Consider the following 21,690-nt stretch of genomic DNA (forward strand, 5'->3'; position numbering starts at 1 on the left):
AAATAATTTATGATCATTATTGAAAACTTGGAAAATACAAAGAGATAGAAGAAAAAAATATCCACAAGTCCCACCATCCAGATAACCATGTTGATATTTACCATTACTAAGTTTTCCTTACATTTCCTCTGGTCTTTTTCTTTGCATACTTTTATATAAATTTGATAATTCTATACATGCTGTGCCAGGCAGTCTTTCCATCTAAACCTATAGCAGTAATGTGTTCATATTTTTTTTTACAAACTATGTGCAATTTCCCCTATGATTCACATGGACCTTGGATGAGTTTCCTTTCCCTTCTGATTTGGGGATGTAAAGTGGTCTCCATCCCCAGAATTACCAATAATAATGCCATTGTATCTTAATGTAGGATACTTTTTCAGTTTTTATGATTGTTTTTAAATTGTTGTGAAATTGTTGTCAAAGTTCGTGAACACTTTTACTGCCAAATTGTTTTCTAAAAGGATTATCCACTTGCAGGACCAATAGTAATGTTTGCAAGTGGGGCTGTTTTGTGCCAATTAATTTGTATCACAAGGAAATGGGTCAACGACCTGTTCTCTTTTGGACCTGTAACAGTTGGAACTTCGTTCAGAATAAACACTAATAAAAGCTTAAATAACTCCAGTGGCCATGGTTCAACAGTTCCCTGGGGCAGCTTGTTGCAGATTTTAATAGCCCGAGGGGTTTTGATTTCCTTTTATTTTCTTTTCCCCTCTGCTATTTTCCTCCCTCCTGGTTTTACAACATGTTTTCCTAGCCACAGTTAAGCCTCAGTACTTCTTGTTCTGTCTTTGTTGATTAATGAGTATAATTGACCCCTGTTGTCTCTATTATACAAACCAGAGCAATTTGTTTTTGTGTAGCGGTTATATTCTGGGCTGTCACAAAACTGCCTTACAAAGAGCGAGCTCATTATCAGCCTGAAGGAAAAGAATTTTAAGTGATGAAGTGAATATAGGTCCCTAAGAGGAGGAGGAGAAGTCTAGGCTGTTCAAATGTTCAAGGAAATGAAAAGCTCTGGGGGCAAAATCATCCACTGTTGCGTAGGTATCCAGCAAGACTTGGGTTATATCTTAAAATTATTAGATTAAAAATGGCTCCCCATAGAGAGTCTGGAAGACTGGATATAGAAGGGTTGAATGTAGGTCTAAGAAACCACAGAGCATGATATTTGATGGAGTGGGTTGAAGCCCCTGGGAAGTTCATGGTTATAAACATGATTATAGAAAGCCCAGCTAAATGCCTCTGTAGGGGGAGTAGAGGTGACTTCTATGTTGGAAGGTTTTATCTGACCATAAAGAATACCCAGATTTCCATGGTATATCAGAAAATGGCTTGTCATTCATCTATATTTTTTTTCCTATTTCCCCTCTTCCCCCATGATTTGATGAAATTTTTGTCGGCTCACGAAAGTAACTAAGCAGCAGAGGTCCAGGGAAGAGACATCGAAACGGAAGGAGATCCTGGCCTTAGCAAAGTCAGTCTGCCACAACCCTAAACAAATGGGGTCCTTCTGTTGCAGGATTCATCTTGTCTTCAGCTATTCCGTGGAGAGCTTTTAGGAATTATCTTGTTTCATAACCTTTCTTTATCTACCCTGCCATACTTTTTTCATAGGAGAAGAGGAAGGAATTTACCACAGAAGGAGGGGAAAAAATCCTAAGTAGCCACGGTAAAATAATGAATAATGGTGACTCTGAATTACGAAATGCAACAGCTAGAGGTGCCTTAAAGATCTTCCCTTTGTTTTGTGAATAAGGGAAGTCAGGCACAGAAGATTCCATTTGCTTTCGCCTTGTTTCACCCAGTTCCTGATAGAGCTGGCTCTAAAATCCCAATGTCCTCCTTTTATACGTCACGTAGATTCTCAGCATTTTGAGCTGTCTTTTGGCAAATTCTTTTGTTCTTACACATTAATGTAAAGATTTGATCCAAAACAGCTCCAGAGAAACCATTCTCAAAGTGGAGGTTTTATTAATTGTAAAGAAACTTGCATTATCTTGTCTAAAACATGTTTTGTTTATGAGTGTTCAGAAAAAAGTTGGTTTGGTCCCTTCCAGAAACCTCTGATGAGGGGGTCCCTTCTAGAAACCCCTACCAGAACTCTCCATCTGGCTCTGGAGAGAGGGGCTGGGGGCAAGGGCAGGTGGAAAAACTTTCAGAATCTCTTTGAAACTCTAGAAAGAGTACAGCATCTCAAAACTATAAGACTTTTTGTCTCCGTGTTGGAAAGAAATGAGGAGTTGTCAGCCTTTATAGAATGACCGGCGTGTCTTAGGAAGAAAGGGGGGTACTTCTGTCACTGATGGTCAGCAGGGGATGGGAGGGCCAAGGGTTAGGCCCTGGGCCAGAGGAGGACAGGTGCTTTCTTGGTTAACCCCATTCCCATCTTCTAAAGAAACTGGGTAGATTGAGCTTCCTTAATGAAAAGAAAATACTACCTTGTACTTGGGAGTACACATGGAGGTAGGAGGCAACTGGTATCTTGACTTTCTTCAAAGAAGAATTTCTGCAGTCACTCGGCTGCTATGGGATTTAGTAACTACAAGTCCCCATGTTAAGTGAATTTGCAGGTGTAGGATTTACGATGATACGGGGAAGAGAAGATGGGGACTTGGCTCAAAAACATACTTAAGAACTCCCTTGTGGATTTATTTTCCATTAAAACCATCAAGAGAGAACACTCAAGTGAAGGTTATGGTGACATTTTACAGTTTCCTTTTTATCCCAATTGGCACTATACTCTTCGCTTTCATTGCTATCCTTTGTTCACGGGAAATGCAAATGACACTCACAGGAGGAGGTGTTATGCTATCCAGGTTAAACTGTACACCCAATGCTGTGCTTACTTTATGATTTGGAACCGTTTTCTCTTCCCAAGACCTTCTCCCATGTCTTGGCATGGTGATGATCTTCCCAAGACCTTCTCCCATGTCTTGTCATGGTGGTCATGACAGATATACTCTTAATTGTGCCCCTCCTGCCACGTGAAATGAGTAAAGAAGGGGAAAAAACAGCTGTGGTAAGATCTGTATTGCATTAAGTTTAGTATGTAGGAATAAATGTTTCTCGAACTCCTCCTTCCATGTCTCTGATGTGTCCCCAGAGCCTCACCCGGAGAGGCCCGTCTTTGCCGATTCTCTCTTTCCTTCCTCCTCCGCGGTGCGATCCTAAAGCAGGACTGCTGTTGCCCTTTGTGCCTTTTGAGGCTTTCTCGGGAAAGCCTCAACTCCTTGTTTTCTATTTTTTCTACCTTCTGTTACTCTTTAAAAAACCATCCCCTGGGTGGTGTTTTCCAATAAAGTCTCATGGTTTCCATGAAGATATTGAGAAGCAAGTTCACGTGAACTCAGGATTTATGTGGAGGGAGTTATTCCTGTATATTTCTGCAAATGCATTTTGCGGTTGTATGGTGTATAATATCCTGTCTCACCTCTTCTCCCCCAAAGCAGATCTGTCCCCCCTCCCCTGGCATGTGCTGATGTGGGTAAATTCCACCCTTTACCTGGTTTCAGGCCCCACATTATGATAATGACGGTATACCTTATCAGAATTAGTACATTACATTTTCCCACATGCTCCTTAGAAAATCTGACATGCTGTCCGGAATAGGAGAGGACTTCACCCTTTGGGGCCCTATTCTTGGACCGCTTATTATTTTAATGAGTGACAACCTCTAAAGCTGTTCATTTGGTCTGAGCTTTAGCCTGATGAACGCTCTTTTGTCTGTGTTTCATCCTGTACAGGTTACTCTGGCCAGGACTTCGACTGGGCAGATTATCACAAGCAGCATGGGACAGAAGAAGCACCTCCCTTCTGCTTCAGAAATGTAAGCAGCTTGGTTCTTGCGACTCCTTTTATCACCATAAATTTTGTAAGTTGCTTTCTATTCCTGAGCAAGATTAGAGTGCTGCCGTGTACCACAGGATCGTAAAGCTTTTGTAGTTTTGAAAAAGTCCTCTTTCAGGTTGTGTATCTGCGTGACTCTGGGCTGTAGTAACAGATCCACCGCTAAATGTATGGTGGTTCCGGATAAGGTCAGTCAGTTCTCACTTACGGAAGGGTCCAGTGTGTTCCTGATGAGTGTGTGCCTCCAGTGAGCCTTTGGCTTCATCATCTGAATCTAGTGAGCAGGTAAGGGAAAGGGGTGAAAGAGAAGCTAGTCTTACTTCTAAACACTGTAGCTGATATTGACATGTTACTCCATTCACCTTCCATTGGTGAGAACCAGTCCCTCGGCCACACCTGCCATGAATGAGGCTAGGAAATGTGCCATGGCCGTGTGGCTTTTTGCAGCCAAGAGTCCATACTAAGTCAGCCAGGAGTCCATACTATAGAGAAAGGAGGACACGTTACATATGCACTTGCTGTGTGGAGTATACTGTTGATAAGCCCATTGATAGGAGATTCTTTGCTCTTGAGGTATAGTCTCAATATATGATCATCAACTTCTTTTCTTGGATTACTTCAATAAGATGCCAGTCCAACAGTTCTCTGCTTTGCTTACTTTAAGCCACTTCCTGGTTCAAATAGAGCTGTTGGCCTGATGGCCCATAAAATAGCACTGTGTGAGTCCGTGTGTGTGTGTGTGTTCACACATGTGTACTTGTTTAGTTGTAGGAGTTGGTTGTATAAAGCAGCTTATAAATTATTCATTGAAACCTTAACAACCCTAGGAACTATGAAAAGAGATCTGGATTATTATTTCTGTTTTGAGAATGAGGTGTAAATATATAGCTTCCTGTGTTAAACATGCATTTAGTTATGAAAGTTAATTCTTTATGCTAAAAAAAAGATTCAATCCTCCAACTGGGGACTGCAGATAGTACAGTGCAGAGAGCCCCCAAATCAAAGACTTTCTGGACATGTGCTCCTAGAGCTGCTGATTCCTTGCCACCCCCTATAATTTGTACTGTGGGGCTAATAGCATACGAGAACTAAGAGGCAGAGGGGTTGGCTTCATAGAGAAGCTCAGTAGTGAGCATAAGTCAGAGGCGGATTTTGAAGAATGAAGTAGGTTGATCAGCGGGCCGGCTTGTACTTAACATATGTGGAAACACATCAGCGGCAGAGCTGGAAAGCAGGGCTCCAGGAATGACCAAAGGGACTTTCTCCTGGCTGACACTGCGTTTGCACAAAGGTGGTTCTGCAGCATGGAAAGATCTGTGTGGTGAGTTGAGGTAGGACGGGGACACCGTGGAGGCACGCCACCATGAGGATAGCCGCGGGTCAGCTCCCGGGGCTTATCAAATCCCAGTGCGTCTCACTAGACTTTTTACCACAGTGACATCACTTGTCACAGAGTCCTGGCCTCGTTGCCTTTCACTTAGGATCGTGGAAATACTTATCAAAACATCCCCAAACCCCTCTGGAGTTGCGCTTTCTACCTGACAAAAGAAATATTCCTTCCCTGCCTCTCCAGCCTTGGGAGGGAGGAGAATCCTGACGTGTCCCCTAGCTTTGGAGGTGGGGAGTTGTTTCTTCTCTGACAACACAGTTCCACCGCAGCTGCTTTCCATCCGTCCGTCTTCTGCTCCTGTTCCATCAGCAGCTGGCTATGTGCAATTTAATCGTGGAGCAAGCAGCCACATCCCCAGGTGGCCTCTGAGCTTTCAGGATTTAGCTACCAAGATGAAATCTCTTTTAATGAATATGCTGGCATATTCATTAGGAATGCACTTGTTACAAATATGGCCCGTTTTGTTTCTGGCCCTCCGTTTATTTAATCGACAGGATTGTTATCTGCCTGTTGGCGTGTGCATTGCATTACCGGTGCTTTGCTGAATTCGTTAGCTTGCTACAAGTGCTCTTTAATGGAATGCTTATTATGAATTCATTTTTTTAATCACACATCTTGTGTGTACTAGAGGAGGGGTGGTGTGGAAGTGGATTTCCCGGGGGATGTTTAACAATCAGAGGCAATGCTGAAATGGATTGACACAGCCAAATGCTTAAGTAAAATAAACTCACAGGTAACAGTTTTGCTATTGATCTTTATAAATTACCCTCAAGCAGTGAGTTGAAATGAAAATAGGTTATGCGGTTGTAGTTTTCCCTTATTAAGTAGGATAAAAAAACACTTTGACTTACTTAGAGGCTTTGTGGGCAGTCTGTCGAGTCATATTATCAAAAAGAAGCTCAATACATAGTATGTATGGATGGGGCAGGATGACTTGCAGAAAAATAGCCCACCTAGAATTTCTGTGTTTCCTATTTCCAAAGAAACATAAAGGAAAAGTGCAAATTGCTTTCTCAACATACGCTGGATAATTTTGTTCTGGTTAGATAAAGGTGTAATTGCATTTGCAACTTAACCTGTATAAAAAGAGACGTGAATGTGAATAACCTTGGTGTCTTCCCATGGGTCACGTAAGGATGTAATCTCTGTTATTTACAAGAACCTGTTAATCTCAGTTTATGTATTTCAAAATAGATATATTACAGTATTGTAATGTCTGGTTGAAACTTATAGTAGTGGATGATTTTGGAAAATCTTATATTTATTTAAAAATAATGCTAGGAGGGAGTTTTGCTTTGAGTATTGGCTGAGCTCATGCTGAATTGATCCTCTGGCAGATAGCAACTATAGACTCTGGACAGGATACCAAAACAACTACCTTGGTAGTTCCAGAATGAACAGAAGTGAGAAGATCTGGAGGGGAGCAGGTGCTTGGAAGAAACATTATGGGGTGATTGTGTGATTTTTTTTTTCAGACTTTTTTGACAGTTGACAACGTATGAGATGACAAAACCAGTAATATAAAAATTACAGTCTTTCTGGCCTGATGAACCAGATAACGGAATTTGGGCAACTGCAACTGTTGGAAAGTGAGAAGAGTCTCAGATAGGGAAGAGCCAGGAGAGGGAAGCACAGATTCTGTGTATAAACTCTGCTTAAATTTTTGGCTGATTCTTGGATTGTGTATTTTCCAGGCAAACTTCCAGGCAGCCTAGTTAAGGACGGAAGACTGAGCTGAGGTTTGAGTTCCTTCTCAGGAGACAGCGTGTGTAGTTTGAGTCCAGACAAGTTAATTGCTTGCTTAAAACAGAAAACCACACTCTTGGGAAGAACATAACACAATCCAGAGTCTCTACCACATAACATTTTAAACATCCAGACTTCAGAGTTGCTCAGCCCATGAAGAAATATGAAAATTCTCAGTAGAAAAGATAATCAACAGAGACCAAACCAACATTACTCAGATGTTGGAATTAGCAGACATGTATTTTAAAGCTCCCATTAAAACTAAGCTTGCTGCAAAGCGGTGATTCCCAAAGTGCGGTCCTTAGGCCAGCAGCTCCAGCATCACCTGGGAACTTGTTGGAAATACAAATTCTGTGGCCTTACCTCAAATCAAATGAGTCACAAACTTTGGGGTAAGGCACAGCAGTCCATTTTTAAAAGGTTCTCCAGGTGATTCAGATGTACCCTAACGTTTGAGAAGGAAAACATGAATGAGAAGGTAGGAAGTGCCAGAAGAGAAGTAGAAGGTGTAAAAAAGAGAAATTCTACGACTGAAAAATAAAATACCCAAAATAAGTAAATTCATTGGAAGGGCTTCCTAGCAGAATGGAGGTGACAGGGGAAAGGGTTGATGATTTTGATCCTATCTGAAGAACTGAGAGAAAAAGAAGCTTGGGTGTGAGGAACGAGAACAGAATCTCAGGGACCTGAGGGACGATATCATGTGTAGTTGGAGACCCAGAAGAAATGGCCACAGAGACTATGGAAGAAAAAATATATGAAGAAGCAATGCCCAAAAGTTACCAAAGTAGCTGGAAGTACTAAATGCACGGGTTCAGGAATCTCTGTGGGCCCCAAGTTAGTATAAATACGAAGAAGCCCAACCTGGTCAAACTGCTGATAACCAGACATAAAGAGAAAAATCTTGAAAGCATCCAGAGAGAAAATGATAGATCCCAAATAGAGGAACAACGGTTTGAATGACAGTGAACTTCACATCATAGACAAGGGACACCAGAAGACAGCAAACCAGTGTTTGTAGAGTACTGAAAGAAATAAACCACCAAAGCTAATGCTTCCTGAATGAAGAGAGAAACAGACACTTCACCATGGAAGATAGACAAATGACAAAGAAACGTGTGAAAAAATGCTTGACATCATTAGCAATAGGGAAGATGCAAGTTAAAGCTGTGATTAGTGAACACGGGACACCTATTAGGATGATTAAAATTGGAAAACGTGGCAATACCAAGTGCTGGTGAGGATGTTTAGCCACTGGAGTCCTGCACGCTGCTGATGGAAATGCAACATGATATATGGAAACCAATTTGGTGGTTTCTTAGGAAGTTAAACATACATTTACCATGTGGTCCAGCAATTCCATATTTAGAGAAATGAAAGCTGCATTATAGGCTGCATTGTATTCCCCCCAAATTCATACAGTGGAAGTCCTAGCCCATAGTACCTCACAATGTGACTGTATTTGGAGTTAGAGTTTTCGAAGAGATAATTAAGATAAGGTGAGGCCATATGGGTGGGCCTTAATCCAGTATGACTGGTGTCCATATGAGAAGTGGTAATTAGGACACAGACCGTGTACACGGAGGAAAGACTGTTTGGAGACAGAGAGAAAAGGTGGCTGTCTCAAGCCAAGGAGAGCGTCCTCAGAAGAAACCAACCCTGCTGATGCCTTGATCTCAGACTTCCGGCCTGTGGAACAGTGAGACAAATTTTTATTGTTAAAGCCACCCAGCGTGTGTTATTTTGTTATGGCATCCCAAGCAGACTAATAGACTCTGTTCACACAAAAACTTGTGCTTGAATGTTTATAGCGGCTTTATTCACAATCACCAGAAATTAGACACAGCTCGAATGTCCTTCAACTGGTAAATGGATGGACTGTGGCACAGCTATAGAAAATACTCAGCAGTAAAACAGAACGAACTGCCCATTTGTGCAGTAGCATGGATGAATCCCAAATGCATTTTGCTTCCGTGGAAGAAGCGAGACTGCACAGTGTATGGATCCGTTGATGTGATCTCATGGAAAAAGACAAAACTCTAGGAACAGAAGACAGGTCCGTGGTCCTGAAATTGGGAGTCTGGGAGGGATTGATCTTCAAAGATCTAGTGCAAAGGTATTTTGGAGGTGAAGGGACTGCTCTGCACGCTGATTGAGGTTATGGCCGCAAGACTATATGCGTTTCTCTAACAGCCGACCCTCAGGGAACAGGGCAGCAAAAAGAGTGAATGTTCCTATGTGTAAATTTTTTAAAAAGTGAATTGAGAAAGTAAATAGAAGTAAGCCAAAAACCGCAAATGTAAAATAAAGACAATTTCAGGTAAAACTATGGGAATTCGCCACCGGCAGACCTGCACTAGAAACTGTGCTAAAGAATGTTTTTCAGGCTGAAGGAAATGATGCCAGATGGAGACTCAGGCCGACTCCTCACACGCACAGATACGCACAGGCGCGCTGTGAGTGAGGAATACAGGGAAGGAAGAAGACCTGCTGTGCACCTCAGTGACTGTGTGGAAGTCAGGGCGCATGCGGGACTGGGAAGATAACATATCCTCTCCTTCAACAGATACTAGTAGGCACCTGCTGTGTACCAGCAGAGCTGTAATTCTGGGATGCAAGGGAGGTCACGGTTCTTTTCCGACGAATGGTGGGAAAGCCCGTGTCTGATGGATGAGCTCTGTGTGCCAGTGCGTACGTGCTCATGCATCCCCGCTTCGCCCGCGGGCCACTCTGTTGCTGCACCTGCTGCCTTGTCCTCTGGCTCAGTGTCCGTTCTCTCTCTCTTTCAGACATCATTCAGTCGGGGTTTCATGAAGAACATGAAGCTTGAAGCCGTCAACCCCAGGAACCCAGGAGAGCTCTGCGTGGCCTCTGTTGTCAGTGTGAAGGGCAGGCTGATGTGGCTTCACCTGGAAGGTACGCTGGGTTCACAGCCGTCCCGGAGAGCTTAGGGTCCGTCTGGAAATGTACGCATGGTGCTTCTCCAAAATAACCCCTTCCGCTTTCCTTCCATTTAAACAGATCTTAAATTATTCAGTGTTCTTAAATAAGCGAAACTAATCGAATACAAATTTGTTCAGAGGCTCTCATCTTAACTAATAATTTCATGAAATGAGATACTGGTGTGATAATTATGTTTGGAACACAGTGGTCTTTTTACGTCTATGATTATAAAAGCTAATGTCACAATTAAATTAATACGAGTCACTAGAACTGGTATTTGAGGTCTTGGTTATTATGAGGATAAAATTATATATTTGCATTTTAATGTGAATAATACCCTTTACTTTGTTTTCTTCCATAGATGTTTAATTTTACCTTGAAATAGTCACTGGAGATGACTTTCTCCCCAAATATATATGTTATATGTTGTTTAATGATGTTTAAACTCTCCTTTATAGCTCCTTTTTTTATAATTGTGCAGATAATTCAGAGAACATTATAATTTATAAGCAGAACCATGATGAGATTTTACATTGAGATAGAACACTGTATTTTTATATGTTATATTTTCAGTGAGAAAGAATTAAGTCTGATCTGTAAGATTTTCCCATTTTTCCGTGATCTAAATTTTTTGGGTTGGTTGGTTTGTTTTTTTATTTTCATGACATTCATTAATTATTTTAAATGTATATGAAAAAACAAGACTAGTTATGAATGAATAAATTTAGCTCTCTTGGCCCATATTTTAGCCATCATGGCATGCTCCTACCACCATTGGAATGGAAAGTTTGCAGGGTCATAGAAGTGGTGCTAATCTCATCATCCTGTCTCTTTAGTAAGCAAGTGTAAGAAGCATCAAAAGTTCTTCCTTTTTTTCTTGTTATGTTAGTCACCATACAGTACTGAGCTAATAATCTCGATCTCATAAATCTTGTAGTCCAAATGAGTGGGAAGGGTAGAGAGCAGTGATTGTAGGTGAACATCGTCTGTGTCATTTATTCCTAGAAAACTAGTTTAAAACATTACTGGGGTTTAGGATTTCAAAATCAATGTGAAATAAAAGGAAATTCATCAAAAGTTGATTGGGGCATTTTCAAGTAAAATGACCTCCAGCGGGAATTAGCCAAAAAGTAGACACAGGCATGATGGTGATATATCTGCGGCCACGGGAATAGAACATGACCTTATTTTCACTATTACATGTGAAGTTGAATCAACTGCTCTTGGAAACACAAGATCCCTCCTGTGATTTCGAATCCCTACGTTAAACCTGCTGCCTAACACTAGGCGAAGCCGTATTGCAAGATCGGGGTCTTGCTTGGCGTTACTAATTTGAAAACAAAAATGGTAGAGTTCAAAGCCCATGTTTCATCATTATGATTTAGCCCATTACCATTAAAGTTCTTTGGCAGTCATTATTTATTTAGCAGTTTGTACTTCCAGAGTGCTTTACCGCTGTTAATTACCTAACACAGACAACAGTAAGAGCGTCCTGATTTTTATAGATGGAGAAACGAAGCTAGCTAAGCTGTGAAGGTATGCCTAGGGTTAGTTTCCTTGTCCTTGACATATTTGTTGGTTAACTCATCAGACCCCACAGCTTTCCAATTCTTAAAAAGAATGAGAAGCAGCAACATTTAGCATATATTTAAAATTTTTAGCATTTATTAACATTATAAAAATATTGTTTTTATAGCAAAGAAATGTAAGGCAGCTCACATCAGCTCTTATTCTCCAGAGTGCTTTCTTACCCTGTAGCAGTGAAATCAGCATTAGAGAGCAGATCAGAAAATAGATTGTCCATTTTTTTCCAGACCTGACACACTAAAAAAAAAAATTTTTTTTTAATAAACAGTTTGTTGCATATTATCTACCTGGAATCCGTGGTCAAAATCATGTGTTTGATCAAAAAAGTAAAATCCCATTTTGTTTCTTTGTTCTTAACTTGAATTTTGGGGGTTTTGGATTTTGTTCTGTTTGGGGCCTTCCTGAATATTACTTTTCAAGTCACAGTGAGCTTAGTGGCAGTTATTTCTCATCGTTTCACAGTTTTATGTATATAGTGTTTTCTGTCCTCCATCCTGGGACTAAATGCTGGAGATTTGCCATGGTCACTTTGTGGCTGTTAAATTATTTTTATGATTATGGTGATTCTGATTATAGACCATTTATTTACTTGACACTGTAAATGTAGAAAGTACTTCATAACAATTTATTAGTTATTTTTATGCATTAAATTGATTTGAAGTATTTTTCAACACATGGCTAATTGACCACTTTTAGGTAATTAAAATGATCATTTTTAATCTACTAGTTGACTTCTCTTGAAGTCAGTTCTTTAAGTATCTGTAAAAGAGCTGATGTTGAAGAGTGGGCAATGAACAAAATATATGCGATTGAGGTGGTATTATTTTAGACGCATATTTGAGAAGAATTGCAAGCTCCCACACACCGCTGACGGTTAGCAAGCCAATTTATGATGATGGGGTTTTTGTGGTTTAGAGAGGATGTTGTAGTGCTTTCTTTCTTGTGTTAATACTCTCTGCTCGAGGTGATTATATCTACAATTATAAGCATTAGCCATGTAGTATGAGTTGCTCTCCATGGTAACGCCTCCAACATTGCAGCCCTGTGCACGTGCGTCTTCAGCCCCACACGCCACATCACTTTACATGCCTTCCAGATCATTGTCTCCGGGGATAAGGTGTGGGTCTTCCACCCATCCTCAGGGTGCCCCATGTCCTTCCACCTGTCCGCCCGGCGCTTCCGCTCCCTTCCTAAGAGGGCTTACATCTTTGCCTTCCTTGGCTTCTCTTACCCCCTTTATTATTAATATCTTCCTCCTGTTCAGAAGAGATGTGATAAGCTCCATATTCCTGAATATATTACTTTTAGTCTTTTGGCTGAGGCAGAAATTCCTTTTATGCCATAAAAGGGACGGTGACCAGCAGGCTTCATTTCTGCAAAGTTATTTAACTCTTTTAGGGGATACCACTACAGAAATTTTTGAAGAGAGCTCTGGAAGGGGACAACAAAACCCGGTTTTGCCATTGGGAGTGCTGTTACACATGGAAACGGGCAGGGGACTCTTGGCTGGCTTTCTTGTGCTTTGAGCATAGGGAGGGAATGAGGCCCTGTAGGAGTTCTTACCCACTGCTTTCAGTTCTGTTTTTTCTAAAAACAAACACGCAGAGGACGAAAAAACAAAGATGACCCAGAATCTTCAGGTCTGTGGAGAAGTATCAGAATCTTTTTTTTTTAAAGATTTATTCATTTATGTATTTGAGAGCGAGAGGGAAAGAGAATGAGCAGGAGGGGCAGAGGGAGAGGGAGAATCTCAAGCAGACACCCCGCTGAGTGGGGAGCCCATCCTGGGGCTTGATCTCACGACCTGGGCTGAAACCAAGAGTCGGCTGCTTAACCGATTGCACCTCCCAGGCCCCCTGAGAAGTATTGAAATCTTAAGAACAGAGAGCTTTAGTCAAACCCAAATTAGGCTGTTACCACCATCTCCTGATCCTTATTTTTTGCTGCCCTCTGAAATGAAATCCAGAGAAAATAAAATCTTTCCACACTCAGTCCTGGAGAAACATATATGTCAGTGTCAGTCTTTGAATCTGTGCCATGTATAGCTTCAGGCAGGAGCTTTCTAGAGTTCAGCAATCCCCTCCTGTCACTGCGAGCTTCACATCCCACTTCAACAAGCACATTACATGCAGGGCTCCCCGATTTCCACCGACGAGAGCTGTCAGGAACAGCCTGCGACTCTCGAAGCCTGAACCTCATGTAGAATTTCAGCGGAGGAATTTAAACACAAGATGCAGCGACAGTTCAAGGATGAGTGTGAGCTCTCCTTCTCCCCTCTTGAGAAATGCATGCACTTTGGAACGGCCCAGTGACATTTCCTGATGTATCTGATTTTCTGTTGGCTTCTTGGCTGTGGCGAGGTCAGCCTGCCTCTGCTGTTTTCCTGTCTTCCATTTGCTCTAAGTGTTAGCCCAGTGTCCTGAGCTATGGCACCTGGGTTGTTAGGAGTGACAACCGGAAGGTGCAGACCCTTCACGTCGGGCGTGTGCACTTTCGCATGAGCCCGTTTGCTACCGTTGTGGTTTCCCTGTCCCGGTGCTTCTGACTCTAAGTCTCTCTGCTTCCTGTTTTCTAGAGAGTAAACCCCCAGCTGCCTGCCTGGGGGGAGGCATCACCTGGCTGTGCACAATCAGCAAGGGGATTAGTGGTCGACCTGCTTCTTAGGGAGACTTGGGATCAGCCGCCTCTCCTCCATTCCAGCCCAGCATCCTTTGCCTCTCAAAGGCTCCTAGTCTGTCTGCCCCATGTCGGCACAGGGCCTAGAGGCTGTATTGGCTTGCTTCTTGCCTTCCTTGTCCTCTCGCTTTCTGGAGATCTAATGAATGAATGAATGAATGAGCATGTGAGCAAATCCGTGAATGAATGAGATAACATGCTAAGTAAGGTTAATGAGGTTTCTTGCTTGAGCCCTTCCATGGCAGAATTGATTTCCATGAGGCATAGGGTTGAGGGCCCAAACCAGGTGCGCATGAAGACTTCATTTAATGGAGGGCTTAGGTTGTTCCTGTACCAGATTCCTGGAAAATTCAATCTGTTTTGGACCAAGTGATCTTACTAGAACTGAGAATGTGCTGACCATTCCGAGAATGGTCCCAGTTCCACAACAAAGTTTTAACATTGTGATGAGACAGGCCCCTTTGAGATTCTGATGAAGGCATCCGACACTCGGGAAAATGCACTTGCACACGTATGCAATTTTTGATGCAACTTCAGACCATCCATGGACCCTCTCAAAACCATTCTTGGATGGGCCTCCTTGGAGTTCATGGGCCCCAGATTGGAACCCCTGCAGGAGACATTCTCAGGACATACTAATGTTAGTTCTGTTTTGTCCACTGTATGGCTTCTAGCCATGGGTGGCTCCTTTGTTTTAAGTTAAATTAAATTATAATTTCAGTTCCTCAGTTGGGCTATCTGCAGTCAAGCGCTCACTAGTCACATGAGGCTAGTGGCTACGGTTTTGCACAGCACAGTTATAGGACGTCCGTATCCTTACAGAAGCTTCTTTTGGGCAGCCCTGTTCTAGATGCTCCGCTCGAGTAAGAAGTGAGCCCCTCAGGCCTGTCGAGGCTCAGAACTCAGATTTTCTTGGGGCGTGGGGGCAGTAAAATGCAATCTACTCTGATGAGTAGTTCAGTGCCAAGCTGTACATTTCATTTATCATCCAGGGGAAATGAGATTTTGGGACTCAGAGAACTTAGAAACTAGACGGCGAGTCTGTCTGCTCCGGGTCGGCTGAGAAGCACAGTGTTTCGAGTAGGACGGGATTGGGACAGGAAACGAGGTGCCTCCAAGATCACTGAGAAGCCTCTTCACATCAAGGGCACCTTGGCATCTCCCGAGGGCAGGAAGCTTTAATCGCTGCTGGTCTGCCACGGGCTTCAACCACGAAGCGTGTGAGGTTCCAGTGGTACCGTTGCAGCCTCTCTAGCGACCCTTAAAGCTTAAGAACAGAAATGGAAGTATCAAGTCCAGCTGTAACAGCTGTCACGGCCTCGCTTTCTGGCAGTGCTAACCGCGGCAAGATCGCCCCAGCCTCATGCTGTCCTCCGCATCTCCTGTGGGTCGATAACCACCGGTGGAGCCTGCTTTGTCCCTGGGATCGATCGTGCAGCAGAGTCTGGGAGTTTCGTTTCTCAGCTCTCCATCCCCCATTGGCAGACAGGAAGGCGGGAACTGGCGCCCAGAGCCAATCAGCCATAACCAGCATTCCCTTTCTCTGCCTCATCATAAAGGAAAACCTAGTTTTGTGGCAAATAGAATATACAAGATCAGAGATCACATAACGACACGATGGAGGTGTGTTCTTTTCGTGGAGGTAGCTGGTAAACCGTTTATCACTTTCATTTTTTCTCCCTCCTATTTATTTAAAAAAAATTTTTTTATTTTATTATGTTATGTTAGTCACCATACAGTACATCATTAGTTTTTGATGTAGTGATCCATGATTCATTGTTTTCATATAACACGCAGTGCTCCATGCAGTACAGGCCCTCTTTAATACCCATCACCCGGCTAACCCATCATCCCACCCCCCTCCCCTCTAGAACCCTCAGTTTGTTTCTCAGAGTCCAGTCTCTCATGGTTCGTCTCCACCTCCGATGTCCCCCCTTCATTTTTCCCTTCCTTCTCCTAATCCTCCATGCTATTCCTTATGTTCCACAAATAAGTGAAAAACTATGATAATTGACTTTCTCTGCTTGACTTATTTCACTTAGCAAAATCTCCTCCAGTCCCATCCATGTTGATGTAAAAGTTGGGTATTCATCTTTTCTGATGGCTGAGTAATATTCCATTGTATATATGGACCACATCTTCTTTATCCATTTGTCTGTTGAAGGGCATCTCAGCTCTTTCCACAGTTTGGCTATTGCATACCTTGCTGCTGTGAACATTGGGGTGCATATGGCCCTTCTTTTCACTACGTCTGTGTCTTTGAGGTAAATACCCAGCAGTGCAATTGCTAGGTCATAGGATAGCTCTATATTTAATTTTTTTTTTAAGATTTTGTTTATTTATTTGACAGAGAGAGACACAGCAAGAGAGGGAACACAAGCAGAGAGAGTGGGAGAGGGAGAAGCAGGCTTCCTGCCGAGCAGGGAGCCCGATGCGGGGCTCGATCCCAGGACCTTGGGATCATGACCTGAGCCGAAGGCAGACGCTTAACGACTGAGCCACCCAGGCGCCCCTATATTTAATCTTTTGAGGCACCTCCACACTTTTCCAAAGTGGCTGTACCAACTTGCATTCCCACCAACAGTGTAGAGGGTTCCCCTTTCTCCACAACCTCTCCAACATTTGTTGTTTCTTGCCTTATCAATTTTTTCCATTCTAACTGGTGTAAGTTGTTTATCACTTTTAAACAAAGTAACGATGCGAGACGCGCCTTGCTCAGTCTGCTCACGTTTGGGCGAGCAGCCGAGCGTCCGCGCATCCGTGGGGGGCGGTACATTTGCTCGGACGACTGGCACCTCTCCTGGACAGGTGTCCTGCCCTTTCTACGTACGAGTAGTGATTACTTTCCCATCTCCAGTCCTCCTCACACTCCTGCTTCCTGTTCCTCTTGCTATGAAGTTTGATATATATTCTCCATCTCTGGCTTTGGTTGGTTGTTTTTGTTTTTTACTTATGATGCTTTTTCTACGTAAGTTTCCCCATAGTCACTGATAACTCCCCATCTGTAGGTGGTCCCCACCTCTTTTCCTGTTTGCAGCATTTGTCCTACATTGACCTCAGAGCCTCCCCTCCATCTCTTTTCCATCTCTTTTCCAGAGTACTGGGCCAGGCAGGTTTCTCCTCCCCACAGAGTCTTCCTTCGATGAGCGTTCCTGGCTTTACTTGGTTCAGCTTCCCTCACACGTAAAGGTCAGAGCTCTTCAGAGTGCTTTTCTTCCCGAGTGCCCACGCCGTCTCGTCTCTCTGTGGCTGCAGGAGCCGTTCCATGCCCACGACTCCGGCACTCGCGGCAGACCCGCACACAGCTCCCGGTGTTAGCTGCCGGCATAGCATCCCCACGCGGACACCAGCGTCCCCCATCCAGATGTCACTGTTGTTAGCCCGACATTTGCTGGCTCGAGTTTCCCCTGTGACCGCCGTTAGAAGCCACGAGACCGTCCAAGCCAGCACATGGCCACCTGCAGCCTGTCGCTGTGACCGGTGCATCCCCTCAGCACCCAGTGCCCCTGCCCGGCTCGGTCTTCAAGTCTCCCGGCCGCCCTCTGTCCCAGGTCTTCATCCCCTCATCCTACAGTTCAGTTCTTCCCTTGCTGCTGCCCTGCCCGCCCTCATGGGGCCCTAAGAGTTCGATTCGTAAAATCGCAGCCATTGCCTTCCTGCTCATTCTCAGTCTGTCCGTATGTCTCCCGGAGTCAAGGCTCTTGTTCCACCACGTGGATTTGGCAGCCCCCTCCTGACAATACGTCCAATTCCTAGATATGTGATCTTGAGTACTTTCTGAGTTTGAAACCTCTTTTCTTATTTGTACAGCTCTATAAAATATATATAATCATGGATCCTGCTTTATAGGATGGTGGTGGAGATCGGAGGAGGGAATTAGCATCTGTAAAGTGCACGGTTTAGTAAGAGCTTAGGAAGAGGAGGTGGCTGATGAGCAGACGGAAGGGCAGCCCCTTGTCACGTCAGCTTTACCCCCCTGCCCAGAGCCTGCACTCCATCAGAACAGAACACTCACTGTGTCTGTAAACATCTTGATACTGTCTTTGGTGTCGTGAGGCATTATACAGGGCTGTGCTCCTCTGTCTTTGCCTATCACATAGCACAATATTTGGACGGGAGTTCATGTGCACTTTGCTCGCTAAATGCTTGCTTGAATAGATAAGAGGAATAAATCAGATCTTGTGTTTCTGAACAAGAAAGTGATTTAAGATACAGCAGTCCCTTAAGAACTGCTAGCTGATTCTTTGGAAGAATTAATAAGATCGATAAACCCCTAGCCAGACTTATCAAAAAGAAAAAAAGACCCAAATTAATAAAATTATGAATGAAAGAGGAGAGATCATAACCAACACGAAGGAAATACAATTTTAAGAACATATTATGAGCGACTATATGCCAACAAATTAGGCAATCTGGAAGAAATGGATGCGTTCCTGGACACATATAAACTACCAAAACTGAAACAGGAAGAAATAGAAAACCTGAGCAGATCCATAACGAGCAAGGAAATTGAAGCAGTCATCAAAAATATCCCAAGAAAATAGAGTCCAGGGCCAGATGGCTTTGCAGGGGAATTCTACCAAACATTTAAAGAAGAATTAATACCTATTCTTCTGAAGCTGTTTCAAAAAAAGGAAATGGAAGGAAAACTTGCAGACTCATTCTGTGAGGCCAGCGTTACTTTGATCCCAAAACCAGACAAAGACACCACCAAAAAGGAGAATTACAGGCTAATATCCCTGATGAACATGGATGCCAAAATTTTCACCAAGATACTAGCTAATAGGATCCAACAGTACATTAAAAGTCTTATTCACCACGACCAAATGGGATTTATTTGTTCCTGGGCTGCAAGAGTGGGTCAACATTCAGAAATCAATGTGATACATCACATTAATAAAAGAAAGGACAAGAAACCTATGATCCTCCCAATTGATGCAGAAAAAGCATTTGACAAAATATAGCATCCTTTCCTGATTAAAACTCTTCACAGTGTAGGAATAGAGGGAACACACCTCAATATCATAAAAGCCATCTACAAAAAGCCCACAGTGAATATCCTTCTCGATGGGGAAAAACAGAGCTTTTCCTCTAAGGTCAGGAACAGGACAGGGATGCCCACTCTCACCACCGTTGTTCAACATAGTGCTCGAAGTCCTAGCCTCAGCAGTCAGACAACAGAAAGAAATAAAAGGCATTTAAGTTGGCAAAGAAAAAATCAAACTCTCACTCTTCACAGATGACATGATACTTTATGTGAAAAACCCAAAGACACTACCCCAAAAGTGCTAGAACTCATACAGGAATTCAGCAACGTGGCAGGATATAAAATTGATGCACAGAAATCAGTTGCATTTCTGTACACTAACAATGAGACAGAAGAAAGAGAAACTAAGGAATCGATCCCATTTACGTTGCACCCCAAACTGTAAGATACCTAGGAATAAACCTAACCAAAGAGGTAAAGGATCTGTACTCTGAAAACTACAGAATACTTATGAAAGAAATTGAGGAAGACACAAAGAAATGGAAGAGCATTCCATGCTCATGGATTGGAAGAATAAATATTGTTAGAGCAGAGAAGTCTACGCACTCAATGCAATCCCTATCAAAATACCATTGATATTTTTCACAGAGCTGGAACAAATAATCCTAAAAATTGTATGGAACAGAATAGATGCCGAATAACCAGGGGAATGTCGAAAAAGAAAACCAAAGCTGGCGGCATCACAATTCTGGACTTCCAGCTCTATTACAAAGCTGTCATCATCAAGACAGCATGGTACTGGCACAAAAACAGACACATAGATCAATGGAACAGAATAGAGAGCCCAGAAATGGACCTTCAACTCTATGGTCAACTAATCTTTGACAAAACAGGAAAGAATGTCCGATGGAAAAAGGACAGTCTCTTCAACAAATGGTGTTGGGAAAATTGGACAGCCACATGCAGAAGAAAGAAACTGGGCCATTTCCTTACACCACACACAAAGATAAAACTTAAAATGATGAAAGACCTAAATGTGAGATAGGAATCCATCAAAATCCTAGAGGAGAACACAGGCAGCAACCTCTTCAACCTCAGCCGCAGCAACTTCTTCCTAGAAACATCACCAGAGGCAAGGGAAGCAAGGACAAAAATGAACTATTGGGATTTCATCAAGATAAAAAACTTTTGCACAGCAAAAGAAACAGTCAACAAAACCAAAAGACAACTGACAGAATGGGAGAAGATATTTGCAAATGCCATATCAGATAAAGGGCTAGTATCCAAAATCTATAAAAAACTTATCAAACTCAATACCCAAAGAACAAATAATCCAATCAGGAAAAGGGCAGAAGACATGAACAGACATTTCTGCAAAGAAGACCTCCAAATGGCCAACAGACACATGAAAAAGTGCTCAACATCGCTCGGCATCAGGGAAATCCAAATCAAAACCTCAATGAGATACCACCTCACACCAGTCAAAATGGCTAAAATTAACAAGTCAGGAAACGACAGATATTGGCGGGGATGCAGAAAAAGGGGAACCCTCCTACATACAGTGTTGGTGGGAATGCAAGCTGGTGCAGCCACTCTGGAAAACAGTATGGAGGTTCCTCAAAAAGTTGAAAATAGAGCTACTGTACAACCCAGCAATTGCACTACTGGGTATTTACCCCAAAGATACAAATGTAGTGATCCGAAAGGGTATATGCACCCCAGTGTTCATAGCAGCATTGTCCACAATAGCCAATCGTGGAAGGAGCCCAGATGTCTATCGACAGATGAATGGATAAAGAAGATGTGGTCCATATTACTCAGCCATCAGAAAGGATGAATACCTACCATTTACATTGACATGGGTGGAACTGGAGGGGATTATCTTGAGTGAAATAAGTCAGAGAAAGACAATTATATGGTTTCACTCATATGTGGAATAGAAGAAACAGTACAGATGATCATAGGGAAAGGGAGGAAAAATTGAATGTGAAGAAGTCAGAGAGGGAGACAAACCATGAGAGACTGTTAATTCTAGGGAACAAACTGAGGGTTGTTAGAGGGGTGAGGGGTGGAGGGATGGGATAACTGGGTGATGGGCATTGAGGGCACGTGATGTGATGAGCACTGGGTGTTATATGCAACTGATGAATCACTGACCTGTACCTGTGAAACTAATGATGAGTACATGGTGAGTATATGGTGGCTAATTGAATCTAAAAACAACAACAACAACAACAAATAAAAACAAAACACTGCTATCTTGCCAGCCGGATTTTGAGCCAGTGAGATATTTTATACATGTAAGCTAACATTCAAAACCTCTTTGGCTAGTTTTTTCCTATGCTTGGTTCAGTTCCAGTAAACTACCCTCCACATCATCTCCGGGAGTCCTATTAAAACGCACCTTCCTCAGACCTAGAGCATCTGAGTCTGAAGCAGGGTCTGGAAGTTTGCATTTTATTTTTATTTATTTATTTATTTATTTATTTATTTATTTATTTATTTATTT

General features: G+C 42.7%; 1 protein-coding gene across 7 annotated transcripts in view; it reads left to right on the forward strand.

Annotated features, from left to right (window-relative positions):
* Positions 1-21,690, forward strand: part of SFMBT2 (Scm like with four mbt domains 2) — a 228,824-nt gene that overhangs the window by 155,221 nt on the left and 51,913 nt on the right. For all 7 annotated transcript variants that reach the window (XR_004682235.1, XM_035021691.1, XM_035021695.1 and 4 more), the window contains 2 exons: positions 3,750-3,832; positions 9,778-9,904. Coding sequence is in view for 6 of the 7 variants with exons in the window: in XM_035021691.1 (XP_034877582.1) it covers positions 3,750-3,832; positions 9,778-9,904 (210 nt within the window). In the remaining variant the exon portion in view is untranslated. The remainder of the gene's footprint in view (positions 1-3,749; positions 3,833-9,777; positions 9,905-21,690) is intronic.

The sequence above is a fragment of the Mirounga leonina genome, unplaced genomic scaffold (assembly GCF_011800145.1).
Source record: "Mirounga leonina isolate KUSES-001 unplaced genomic scaffold, KU_Mleo_1.0 Mir_175, whole genome shotgun sequence".
NCBI classification, from domain to species: domain Eukaryota; kingdom Metazoa; phylum Chordata; class Mammalia; order Carnivora; family Phocidae; genus Mirounga; species Mirounga leonina.